The sequence below is a fragment of the Sciurus vulgaris genome (genome assembly GCF_902686455.1).
Source record: "Sciurus vulgaris genome assembly, chromosome: X".
Lineage (NCBI taxonomy): Eukaryota > Metazoa > Chordata > Mammalia > Rodentia > Sciuridae > Sciurus > Sciurus vulgaris.
In genome coordinates, this window is record NC_136471.1 from 122,350,027 (window position 1) to 122,364,204 (window position 14,178).

Here is a 14,178-nt window from a genome sequence, read left to right on the forward strand (position 1 = left end):
TAAGTACTCCCTACTGGAAATATTTTGATGAGATTTTAAAATAAAGGCTTCAAACTTAAAAAATGAGATTTTTAGATTGTTGGATATGTAATATAATAGCTAGGAAAGGGCTGGGGAGATAGCTCAGTTGGTGGAGCGCTTGCCTCGAAAGCACAAGACCCTGGGTTCAATCCCCAGCACCGCATAAATAAATAAATAAATAAACAAAGAAATAGCTAGGAAATTCATCAATATTACCTGGTTTAAATATAAACAAACTACATAGATTTAGAGTACTCATTATCTTCACATGAGTAGTGAAATATTGAAAGCTTTACCTTTGAGATTGGGAATATGATAAATATGTCCATTATTCTACTTCTGTTTGCTGTACAGTGGTCCTGGACCATATGTTAAAGCAGGCAAAAAATTAAATCCTAAGGTTTAAAAAGAAGAAATAAAATGTGCATTTTTAAATAACATGTATCCACAGAAATATAGTCATCATAGAAATTCTTGGAATTAGTAAGAGTTTAGCACAATTGCTATTTACAAGATTAATAAACAAAAATCTGCATTTCATATCTGTATATGAGTAACAAAATGAAAATTTTAAGGTAAATACTGTTCACAATGTTCCTAGGGATAAATCTAGCAAAAGTTATACAAGAACTCTATGCAGAAAACTAGAGAATTTTATTGAAAGAAATTTTAAACAACCAAAATAACTTGGAAGGATAAACCATGTTTGCATTATAAGAGACCTAGTGTTACAAAGATATAGGTTCTATAGGTCACATTATTCAATGCAAATATAATACAAGCCAAATATATAATTTTATGTTTTCTTTAAAGAGAAACACAATTAATTATAATATATTTTATATAACCCAATATTCAAGATGTTTTCATTTCAACATGTAACCAACATTAAAAATGATCAGCGAGCCAGATGTGGGGCACACCTGTAATCCTGATGACTCAGGAGGCTAAGGCAGGAGGATTGCAAGGCAGCTGCAGCAACTAAGCAAGGCCCTAAGCAACTTAGTGAGACCCCCATCTCAAAATAAGTACAAAAGGCTGGGGATGTGGTTCAGTGCTTAGACGCCCCTGGGTTCCAGCTCAAGTACAAAAAAAGAAAAATTAAGAGATATTGTAAATTGTTTTTCATATTTGTTTGAAATTCAGTGTGTATTTTTCACTTAGATTTTGGACTGACCAGATTTCACGTGCCCAATGGCCATATGTGGCTAGTAGCTACCATACTGAATAATAAAATTATAGTTTCAATGCAAATCAAATTAAAATTTAACCTAGTTTTATATGGAGAACTTGATATACTGATTCTAATAGGATAATGGACCAAGAATAGCTAAAATACTCTTCAAGGAGATTGATAGGAAGACTTGCTTTGGCATGTAGCAAGTATTATTAGAACTGTAAGTAATTCAATATAGCATTGAAACAATTAGTAGACTTGTGCAATGATTAGAGATCACAGAAACAGACCTAAATATATTTACACCCTTAATTTACAACCATTGGGAATTGTAGAGCAGTGTGTGTGTGGGGGGGGGAACGGGGAAATAGCTTCTTACAAAAAGATTCCATTGAGAGAGAGTAGAAGTTTCTGACCAAGAATCAACAAAGAAACTTGTACCCAGAACGTATCAAACTCCAATCGATAAGAAAAAGGAATAATAAGAACATGGGCAGAAGACTTAAGGACCACATAAAAGAGGATATTCAATGGTAAATAAAATTATGAAAAGATGCTTAAACATTAATCAGAAAATGCAAAATTTCCTGTGGGGTGGTACACATCTGTAGTCTCAACTAATTGGAAGTCTAAGGTAAGATTCCTTGAGCCCAGGAGTCCTGGGCCAGTATGGGCACCATAAGGAGACCCTACCTCTTAAAAAACAAAACAAAAGAAAATGCAGATTAAAACAATAAACTACCACTGCATGTCCACCAGAATGGCTAAAATTAAAGAGATTAGCAGGCTAAACATTTGGGCGGGGGGCATTGCTTCTAAAGAGAATGATCACTATACTCATGGCAAGATTTCGTGCTCAGTAGGTCAGAGGCTCCCATCCACACTATAGACTGTGACAAAAGGTGTGGAGTCTGATTGGTATGGATTGTATCCATCACAAATTTACCAAATCAAGAATTCCAGTCAGGCATGGTAGTACACATCTGTAATCCCAACTACTCAGGAGGCTGAGGCAGATGGATTGCAAGTTCAAGGCCACCCTGGGCAACTCAGGGAGACCCAGTCTCAAAGTAAAAATTAAAAAGAGCTTGAGATGTAGCTCAGTGGTAGAGTGCCCCTGGGTCCAGTGCCCAGTAACACACACACACACACAAGAATTCCAGATAAAGTGTTTCAGTCTTTACCTACAGGTCATGAAAAATATGATGGGGATCCACAGAAACTTCAAACTGCATAGTTTTACCAGAATAAAAATACAAAAATCCATGTTGGGAGAAACATAATAAAGATGCTTGGATTAGAAAAAGTACATACCCCTAAAGTTGACAGGAATATCCCTTCAGTGAATGCGTAACCGAAAGTGTTAAAATATTTGTTAAGAATCAAACCCTTAAATTCCCACCCACAAGGACTTCCATCAAGGGAGAACATGTCTAACACATTCCTCAAGAGCACTGGAGAATTAGCAGTCCTCTGGCATCTAAAACCTGTGGAGCAGGAAGCAGTATGTCTTGATGCCACAGCAGCTTCAGATTAAAATACACAAAATCATTTTTATTTCAAATTGGCAAGAAAGTGTTTTCATTAAATATAATTTAAATTCCATTCAAAAAACAGGGAGACTGGAAACAGACAATACAGATTGTTGGTGGGATGTACAGCAGTGGCAACTTTCATGCATAGCTGGAAGGAATATAAATACAAATACTCGGGCTGGGGTTGTGGCTCAGTGGTAGAGTTCTTGCCTACCACGTGCAAGGCATTGGGTTCAATTCTCAGCACCACATATAAAAAAATAAAGTTCCATTGCCTACTAAATATATATATACAAGCAAATACTCATGTAACCATTTTGGAAAACAGTTTGTCATTATCTTTTAAAGACAAATGTATGTATACCATCAAGCATTTATTCCACTCCCAGCCATGCACTCAATTTATATGCATCAAAGAGTTCACATAAAAAAAATAGTACAAAGCTGTTCATAGCACCATTATTTGTAGTAGTAGAAGCTGCATCATTAGCAGTAGAATGGATTAATAAAACGTATATTTATAAGTTGAATATAATAGGAATTGTATTTACTATCTGTAAGTATTTTAGGTTTTTCAGGCCACACACAGTGTCTTTCACATATTGTTCTTTATTTGTAATTTTTTTGTCCAACTCTGTAGGAAGAAAACGATTCTTAAGACCCATACAAAAACAGGTCCATGCCTTTGACTCATGGGCATGGTGTGCCACAGAGCAAAGAAAATGAACAAACCACAGTTATATACAACAACTTGGATAAATCTCACAAGAATGTTAAGCAAAGGAATTTCAGACACAAAAGAATAAATGCTATATGATTCTATTTATACAGTTTATAAAGCAGGCAAAATTAAAGCATATTTTGAGGGTCCATATTTACATGGTAAATGCTAGAGGCAAAATGAGGAAAGTGGTTACATTGGATGAAGGATTCTGGCACAGTATTATCTTTCTTGGCCAGATAACTATTCACTTTCTGCTGAATCATTAAGCTATGTAATTTGGGTGGGGTTTTATGTTTGTTTATTGTTTGAAATTTTTGGTATTTTATGTTATTCTTCACAATAAAAAGGTAAAAATACGTACTACATAAATGAATGGATGAACACTCACCTTTCATAACTGAACCTTCATCACTGCTTCTGGTCCCTCTCCTTTCAGCTAAGAGACACTCTCTAGTGTGTTGATGAAAATCAAGCCTTTTCTTTGACCTGACCTTCCTTTCAAGTTATTGTACTGTCTTCCCACATCCTTTCAGTACAAAGCCTCTAAAAGAGTAGTCCATGCTTTCTGTTACTATTTTTTGGCTTCTTTTATTCCACAGCCTGTTTGTCATTCATCCCTACCATTCTACTGAAATTGCTGTCACTATGGTTGTTAATGTTCTTCTGGTTTGCAGAAGGTTGTCACAAAGGTGACTGTCTACCATTAATTCACAAAATGCATTCAACAGGTAATTGAGTACTTGATATGGCTACTGGGGATGCAGTGTGAACAAGACAGAAAATCATCAGTGGTCTCACAATTTATATTCTAGTGGAGGGGATGAGGAATTTAAGTAAATAAATAAAGTATTTCCAGATAGTAATGGGAACTGTAGATATAATAAGCCAGGGTAATCTACTCTGACAGTAACCCCTTAATGTATGAGGGAAGGTGCAGGGACAGGAGCCATTTTAGATTAGATACTTAAGGAAGGTCACTCTGAGGAGTATTTGACACTGTTGGCCCCTCCCTTATTTTTTCCTATTCTCATCTGCTTCTCCTACCTCTCTATACATTCCTCTTTTTGCTGTCCTTTGCATGCCCATTCCTTCTGTTCCTGTTTTCCTTTAATTATAAAAATTTTCAAATGTAAATTCTGAAAAATAGAATATACAGGGAACACATATCCATTACCCAGATTCAGCAATCATCAGAATTTTTTCACATTTGCTTCTTTTCTTCTTAACTAAACACCCCAGATATGTCGTTTCTCACCTTAATTCAGTTTGCCTTGCTCAAAATATGCATTTTTTTCCTTATTTTTCCCAAGAATAATGATATTTATTTGGGAATAGAGCATTGCAATCTGAAGACTCCTGCCATAGTAAACTATGCCAGAGTAAAACTCTTCTTCTGGTAAAAGACTCAAAAAGAAAATATACATGTTTTCTTTTTTAATATGCCTGTTTTCTTATATAACAAATCTAGTAATAATGCTTAGGTATTATCTAATGCAAGTTCTTAACCAAATTTTTGAGATTTTCTATGTCTTTACAGTTGGATCCAAATCAAGTCTACACATTCCCACTTGGTTGTATTAAACTTTTGTTAATCTAGAAGAAAATATCCCTATTTTGCCCCTGCTTGTTACTTGTTAGAAACCAAGTCAGATGTTAATTCTGCTTTCTGAATTTATTTTGTCAAGGGAAGGGACTGTCTCACACTATCTGCAACAAAGAATGTAAAGCTGATTTTATTACTTATTCATAGTAAAGGAGAATGCTGTTCTTGTAGACTCTCCCAGTACAGTAGACCATTGATCTTACATAGGGTTTGGGGGAAATATAGAGTTTAAGAATTGGCAGATTTTCAGGTCCAATCATGGGTAGACATCATTGCTAAGAGTATAATTACTTGGGAGGGATTGTTGTTGATCAGTTGACTTACACATGTGTTTATCTGAGTAAGACCAGTCCTGTTTTGCTAATTTTCAGGGACACAGACTACTTACTGATTGATTGGCTTGGAAGTTTCCACCAGGCAAATTGTCATTGATAATTGAATGAATTGAAAATCAACTAAGGATTTAAAACCAGTTCTGGTAGTTCTCTTGTTATCATGGTTACATAGCAATTAGTCTTTTATTAGGAGTGTGCAACCTTTTTATTGTCCTTGTGATATTGACTTGTTCCTCTTTCCTCTCTTTTTATGGTGCTGGGGATCCAGTGCCTCATGCATGCTAGGCATAACACTCTACAACTGACCCACATCCCCAGCCCTCTATCTTATTTCCTGTTAAACTTTTGGCAAGATTATTTCATAGCTTGTAACTTGTGTTCCCTATTGTGTTAAGTTAGGAGGCTTAAATACCTGGTTGCCCCACCAGTGATGAGTTCTTATGATTCCAGTTGTGATCCCACCACTATAAATTTTTTTTTCCTGTTCCATTCCTTCAAAAGGACACTAAAGTTTATTCAACCTGTTGGGAAGGATTAAGTTCAATAGAGCTCTTTCATTGCATCACTGAAATATCAAATTGACTCTCCAAGACTGTTTTTCTGTGACTGGATAACTCTTAGATCTTATTCATCAGCCTGCTGAACTGTTCCTTTTTCAGAAACATAAATACCATCCAAAAATTTTCTATCTTTGTTTTTCACTGTTGTGGCTTGCTGAAGTAAAACAGCTGAATTTGAAACAAGTTCAATATCATTTCCTTCGAGGATTAATTCATCTTTCTGAGCTTGAGACACTGAACAAGCAACACCTAACCCTGTGGATATAATTTTCAACCAGGAAATTTTAAATTTCAACAAGAGACCCATTCTCCTGAATAACAGTGTTGATGGGGAAGTGAGCGTACACAGACCTCATCTTGTAACAAAAGCCCAGTGTAACACCCTTGATCATGTTCTGTACATGACTATAGATCGTGTGAACAGTGGCCAATTCCTTTCTATTTCCCCACCATTTGTCAACCCGTAGCCTCTTTTTCTTTCCAAGGAGGCCGAGTTCTACATTGATAAGATTGAAATCCCTCCGGAGGGTTCCTCTTGGGCCCTTCACAATAACTGTGTGTCCTTTCAGAGTAATGTTGACATTTTATGGTATGTCGACAGTCTGATTGCCAAGAATGGACTTCATTCTCGCAGTAGATGCGGCAAAGAGCCTGTTAGGCTTTTATCTAATAGTTTGATCCGTTGAAAATCAGTACTTGATTTTCAATTCTCTTTTAAGGGATTCAAAAATGGTGATTTTTTTTCTATTCCTATTATTCCTTTCTCACTTATTAGATGTTTTCTAAAACAATGAACTTTCTCTCATCAACTGGGGTTGGTTATTTATTTAACTTAAAATAAGGGTCATCCAAGAAAGGCAGAATAAATATTTTTTTCTTAATTATTTCCAATTGTTCAGAGCCCTAGTTACTTTTATTGGGAGTGGTGTCTAATGAATTAGGTTTTTATGTTTGTTTTAACTTTGCTTTTTCTTTTTTTTTACTATGGTGAATTCATGAGATTTGATAATCAGTGTGATTCAGCTGATTGAATTATTTTTGTTTTGTTGTTGTGGGTGCTGAGGATTGAACCCATGATCTGGGCATGCTAATAAGCACATGCTCTATCACCAATTTATTACCCCAACCCCATACTCATTATTTTTAATGTTCAAATTGTTCTTTTTCTGACTGGCTTTTTCTTTAGTTGTAGATGAACACAATACCTTTGTTTTTACTTATTTATTTTTATGTGGTACTGAGGATCAAACCCAGTGCCTCACATGTGCTAGGCAAGTGCTCTACCACTGAGCTACAACCCCAGCTTCTCTGATTGCCTTTTAAAGACTCTTCTAGCATTCCACCTCTGATGTTCTTTCTTCCCTGTTTTAATTACTCCTAAATCATTCTTTCTTACATCAATTTACCAGGCACCAGACCTATCATTCCATTAACTCACCTTCATGGCTTTCCCAAAACATATGGTATGCATGACTTCCCATCTTTAAATTGATGTCTTTTGGCTGGTCATCTCTTCTTGTACTCCCAATTGGCATTTCCATGTACCCTCTTTTCCAAGCCAAAAATGTGGAAATCATTTTTGATGTCTTCCTCCCTGTTACACATCCAGGTATTCTCCTAATTTTATTTCAGAATTATTTCACTTGTTTTTGCCCTTCCTCTGGATTGCACTGCTCACAATGTGTAGGTCACGGATACTTGTTGACCCACGTTCCAATGTAGAATATTTACCACCTACCATCTCTTCCCAATCCATATCATTCTCTATTACCCTTGGAGTTATTTCTTGGGGGAAAATTACTGTTTCAAGACCTCTGCCAAAATATACCTAATATAGCACTGCTTCTGCAGTTTTGTTCAATATAACCCTAATTTTTTTGGGTGTTGTACAGGGGATTGAAACCAGGGTTGATCTACCATGGAAGCTATATCCTCAGTCCTTTTTTTATATTTGAAACGGTATTGCTGAGTTGCCCAGACTGGTCTTGGACTTTTAATTCTCCTACCCTAGCCTCCTGAGTTGCAGGTGCGTGCTGAGCTGGTGAGAACTCTTATTTCTACAGATTTAATAGGAATTCTCTGAAAAAGAGGTGCTGGAGACAAATGTTCAGAAAATACTGATTTCTTAGCCCAGTTTGGATAGCACAGGCCTGTAATCCCAGGCCAAAGCTGAAGGATTGGAGACCAGCCTGGCAACTTGGCAAGAACCTGTCTCAAAAAATTTAAATGGGCTAGGAATGTAGATCAGTGGTAAAATGTCCCTAGATTCAATCCCCAGGGCCAGAAAAATAGAGGAGAAAAAAAGAATGATTTCTCGACTCTAGATTTCTCAGTTTTTTATGTGCAGTGTATTTTATTCTATGTCTCCAACAGGGGGCTAGAATAGATAGCATTCTACAAATTCATATTCTGTAATATTCATTCTGTAATATTCATGAAATATTGTTGCAACATGTCTGGAGGAACTTCAGTAAAATTTGGGGGAGTCCTGGCCAAATGAGTAAATTTTCAATCTTTAGATTACTTTGAAGACCTTTCAGAATGTCTGATGTTAAATTAGGTATCCATTATTGTCCCCTTAGCATTCTTTCCATGTTTTTCTAGATTTGCCTCGTAATGTACTAGGGTAATCTATACCCATCTTCCCCACTGACCATGGGGGGCTATATTTAGTTCTGTATCCACCGCACTAAGTAGTGTCTGGCACAGAAAAACTCAGTAACAACTCAATGAATAATAAATGGATCTATTTCTGAAATAGGAATTTTCTGCTAGCCATTTTTTCTAGCTCTATTATTATTGTCATACTTACAGGATCATTGGTTTCTTTAATTTGTAGGTTTGGAAAAAGAATAAAATGATATACTGTAGCTGAACCAGATCATAAGCTCATTCAGGCCAGTGGTTTTCAGACTGTGTGCCACATTCCTCAGTGTTCCACAAACCCCTTTTCCATCAGTTCCCCTTCCCTGCAGGAACTGTTAAGGGGATTAAGAAGGGGAAAGTAGCATATGAAGAACACATTCTTGATTCTGGATTTTTTAAAATTTCCTTTAGAAGGAATTCTAAGTCTATAGTTTGGGAGTCATTGATCTAACATCCAATCCCTTTGCTTTTCTTTCTTTCTTGGTTGTTTTTTTGTTTGCTTTTTGTTTTTGATTTTGTTGGGGATCAAAAACCAGGGCCCCATTCATGCCAGGCAAGTCACTACCACTGAGCCATACCCCCACCCCCCAGCTTATGAAGATGTGGTAACAGGCAGAAAGAGATTGTTTTTCCCAGCATCACAAAGTTCTTAGTAACAGAACCAGAACTAGGGCTTAGATGACCTTATTTTCACAGTAGTACTCTTTGCAAATTTCTGGAAAATGAAAAAGTCCATTAGAAGATTTGGGGCTAAAATGTTTTAAAAGTGTACATAAATATTCATAGTATTTTTATTGATAAATAGCCCCAAACTGAACACGATCCAGATATCCTTCAAAAAGCAAGTGGATAAACTAACTATGGCATATCCATACTATACTGCACCAATAAAAATGTGGAAAGTAAAAAAATGGCAAAGAACTAAAATCATACAAACACATAAGTGCAAATACAACTGGGGCCATCTTAATGAGATCAGTGCATTTTCATTATTCTGGATGTGATATTAACTAGAGTTCAAGATGCTACTGTTGAGGGAACTAGGTAAAGCATAGAGTATCTCTTGTTTCTTATAACTGAGTGTGAATCTATGAGTATTTCAATATAAAAAGTTTAAATTTTTTTAATAAAAATAAAGATGTCTCTAAAAAATGAAATGTTATTATGTGGATCTATTATTTAGAGCCAAACTTGGGATGCCACAGTTTTTGAGTCCTGAAGCTCAGAGTCTTTTACGAATGCTTTTCAAAAGAAATCCTGCAAACAGATTAGGTAAAAATTTTAGTTTCTTTTGTGTGTTTGTTGGTGTTTGGAGTTATTTGGGGGGTAGATATTTGTTTTCTGCTGGGATTATTAAATATTCAGACATATATTAAAAACAAAATCAGAACTAAGTAAATATGTGTATTTATTTATTTATTTATTTATTTATTTCTCCTTGAAATGAACCTACCAGTCAATTTTTTATAGGGGCAGGACCAGATGGAGTTGAAGAAATTAAAAGGCATTCGTTTTTCTCAACAATAGACTGGAATGTAAGTATAGGATGAAAACTTGTTTGAAGTGTGTTTATAATTGACACATGTCTAAGTTTCTCTTTTTTCCTCCAGAAACTGTATAGAAGAGAAATTCACCCACCTTTTAAGCCTGCAACTGGCAGACCTGAAGATACATTTTATTTTGATCCTGAGTTTACTGCAAAAACTCCCAAAGGTAAAGAGGAAACATGAACACTCAGATATAAGATGGTAGATTATTTTCTCGTTCAATCAGAAAATCTTTTCCAAGATAACACTGTATAGTATTCATGAATCTCCTAAATTTGTGTTTATCAACCTACATCCCTCCCACTAACTAGGAGCCATAGCATTGATAGGTTATCATATGGGGCTGCACTGTCCAGTATGGTAACCAGTAGCCACATGAGGCTAATTAAATTTAAATTAATTGAAATTAAAGTTTCTCGGTCCCAATAGGCACATTGAAAATGCTCAGTAGCCTCATTTGCCTACTGGCTACCATATTGAAGAACTCAGATAACAAAAAAGCTATCCATTGCTCCGGGGAATTCAGTTGGATGACACTAATTTCAAATACCATTAACCCCAAAATTATCAATTTATTATGTTCTTCAAAGGAATTAGTTATTTTCTAGGCTCTGAGATAGTAGGATGTTAGAGTAACCAGGACAATTCTGACACAGCACCTCACTGAATTATCCTAGATAGCAGAAGGTATACACACAGTGCCTGAGAAGAACTCCAAAGTGAGAAAGAACACAAATCAACAATTCTTTCCTAAATTACATTTCAAAGGACTATTCTTAGTAATTTCTTATTTTCAGATTCACCTGGCATTCCACCTAGTGCTAATGCACATCAGCTTTTTCGGGGTTTTAGTTTTGTTGCTATTACCTCAGATGATGAAAGCCAAGCTATGCAAACAGTTGGTGTACATTCAATTGTTCAGGTGAGTGGATTCCTAAATAATTTTAAATTTGAAATGTAAGATAAAGTTCATTACATGAATAATAAGATTAGATTTTGTCTGCTAACTAAGAAATTACTCTTAGAAATTCCTTTCATATGTCATTGAAAAGGTTGCATGAGGGCTGGGGATATAGCTCAGTTGGTAGAGCGCTTGCCTTGCATGCACAAGGCCCTGGGTTCAATCCCCAGCACCAAAAAAAAAAAGAAAAGAAAAGGTTGCATGAACCAAAATCCTAGACACCTATGTGATGTGAAAGTGGAATTCTAAAGAGAATTAAGATAAGCATCATTATTTTTTCTGTCTCCTGTCCTGTGCCTCAAAATGTTTATCAGGCCTAATGTGTTTCACTCCCTGCCTCTATGAGGTCAGCTATGGTGGGCTGAGGTCCCTTGGTTCCTTGATGCCTTAGAATAGGGGTCAGCAGACTTTGTAAAGGGTCAGAAAATAGATATTTGAAGTTTTATGGGCTGTATTTTCTCTCTCATGACTAATCTACTCTTGTCTCACAAAAGCAGCCATAGACAGTACATAAACAAATGGGCATAACTGAGTACCAGAATAAATAACTTCATTTGCAAAAAAACAGGCAGTGAACCAGATTTGGCCCACAGGCCATAGTTCATCAATCTTTGCCTTAGAAAGGTGTAAGAACTAAAAATGAACTCAGATCTTGAGTTTTCCAAGAATTATACCCTGGTTGTTTTGGAGTTCCCATTGTCATTAGGAAGACATGGTTATGGGCATTGCCTTAGAGCGCCATCTACCTCTTATTCCTAGCTATTTATCAGAGTTACAGAAAAAGTAGGTAAGGCCATAGAGACAGGTTAGGGTGTGTTTATAACAGGAAGCTGGACTAGTAAATTAAATATTGTTAGAACACCACAAATAGAACAAACCATTCAATTTCTTTCCTCCCATCCTAACATGGAGATACAAATTTAATTCACCCTTATGTGTTAATTACACATTGTATACATGTCTTGAAATGTCATGCTGTATGCCATAAATATATACAAAGTGTCAATAAAAAATTAAATTTTTAAAACTGTAATTCACCTTTTTACTCAGAACTAAATCTATTTTGAGGCATCAAATCATATTTAGGATATAATTAATCTTTTTATTTGCTTGATGACTATGTTGCTTCTGTGGACATATGCATGCATACACTAGGGACCCAACCCAGGGTCTTACATATGCTACTACCAAGCTGCATCCCCAGCCCAAGTTGCTATTGCTCTAAAGTTTTTTTCATGAGTCATTTATTTGCTTTCTGCTTTCTAGAGAATCAGTTTAAACACTAGGTTTATTTATGTTTTGTTTGTTTGTTTGTTGTAGTCGTAGGGATCGAATCCAGGGCCTTATGCACACTAAGCAAGTGCTCTCTTATTCTGCTACACTCCAGCCCTAGACACTGGTTGTTTCGTTGTTGTTGTTTACTTAGTTATTTTTATAGTGCTGGGGATCAAACATAGGCACACCAGGCAGGTACTCTAATACAGAACTACACCCCCATCCCTAAACACTCGTTTTTAAACAAGGCTTATACTGGAATAGTCTGTCCCTTTTACTATTGTTTTAGTCAGCTCTTTTGCTGCTGTGACTAAAAGATCTTATCAGAATAACTGTAGGGGGGAAAGGTTTATTTGAGGGCTCACGGTTTCTGAGGTCTTAGTTCATAGAAGACTGGTTCCATTCTTCAGGGCTTGAGGTGAGGCTGCACATCATGGTAGGAGAGGGTGGTGGAGGGAAGCAGCTCACATCATGTGTGATCAGGAAGTAGAGAGACTCCACTTGCCAGATACAAATATATACCCCATAGTCACACCCAACCTGCCTCCAGTTACCACTCAGTTAATCCCACTAGGGATTAATTCACTGATTAGGTTAAGACTCTTGCAACCCAGTCATTTCCTCTCTGAACCCTCTTGAATTGTCTCACATGTGAGCTTTTCGGGGACACTTCACATTCAAACTATGGCAACTATACAAGCACATAGTATATGAAAAAGTTTTTAAAATTATAACTTGTGTACTTAACATAGAAACCACAAACACAGCCTACAAAATTCAAGTTATACTTTATGCAAAGCTCATAGGCATGGAGACCCTCATATCAGTATAGCCAAGGGCAACACAGCTTCCCTCAGTTCCCTTTATGGAAACAGTAATTTGCTATTCATCATTATTAGTCCCTAACTCATGAACAGTTTTTTTTCCTGAAATTTTGTATGAAACTATGACTTAAGGGTGAAGAAAGGAGAGCATGACTACTGAAAGTCCAAAATGACAATAGGTATCACTTGCAGATACATTTTATTTAGTCCTCACCATTACTCTTTGACCAAACACAAGTTCAAGTTCAAGGTTACCTAATAAGTGGTACATCTTAAACCATCCAGATGTTCTAATTCTGAATTCTCATAAGTCTTATATATCAGAAGTTTCAAACTTCTCCTTATTTGCAAAGGTGCTTCAAAAAACTTATAGCTCTTTGGGGAGTGGAATGGGACTAAATCACAGACAGAGCTATAGGCCCCTTAATAAGTATCTCTGCTTTTTATGTTGTACATATTCAATGTTTCCTCTTGAACATGAGTTTTTTAAATCGTTTCTCTTTAGTTAGAGATGACAGTAGAATCCATTCTAATAAAATGATACAAACATGAAATATGTCTTATTCTAATTAGGATTCCATATACTTGTGGATTCACGTAGGTATTTTCATATATGTACATGGGAAAATTATGTTCATTCTGTCTTTCCTAGTCCTATGCCCCCTCCATTTCCTTCATTCCCCTTTGCCTAATCTACTGAACTTCTCTTCTCCCACCACCTTTATTGTGGTTTAGCTTCCACATATTAGTGAAAACATTCAACTTTTGGTTTTTTTGGTATTGGCTTATTTCATTTAGCACAATAGTCTCCAGATCCATCTATTTACTGGCAAATGTCATAAAGTCATTCTTTATGGCTGAGTAATATTCCATAGTGTGTATATATACCACAATTTCTTTATCCATTCATCTGTTGAAGGACCCCTAGGTTGACTCCATAGCTTAACTATTTATTGTGAATTGTGCTGCT

The 14,178-nt window shown here is 36.1% G+C and overlaps 1 protein-coding gene and 1 pseudogene across 8 annotated transcripts in view; one reads left to right on the forward strand and one right to left on the reverse strand.

Moving 5' to 3' along the window:
• RPS6KA3 (ribosomal protein S6 kinase A3) overlaps window positions 1-14,178 on the forward strand; it is a 146,161-nt gene that overhangs the window by 114,113 nt on the left and 17,870 nt on the right. For all 7 annotated transcript variants that reach the window (XM_079122869.1, XM_079122871.1, XM_079122868.1 and 4 more), the window contains 4 exons: window positions 9,785-9,873; window positions 10,072-10,136; window positions 10,212-10,314; window positions 10,946-11,070. In XM_079122869.1, the coding sequence (XP_078978995.1) occupies window positions 9,785-9,873; window positions 10,072-10,136; window positions 10,212-10,314; window positions 10,946-11,070 (382 nt within the window). The remainder of the gene's footprint in view (window positions 1-9,784; window positions 9,874-10,071; window positions 10,137-10,211; window positions 10,315-10,945; window positions 11,071-14,178) is intronic.
• Window positions 6-9,800, reverse strand: LOC306650721 (large ribosomal subunit protein uL6-like; annotated as a pseudogene). Its single transcript has one exon. The product of its transcript is annotated as a large ribosomal subunit protein uL6-like (transcript).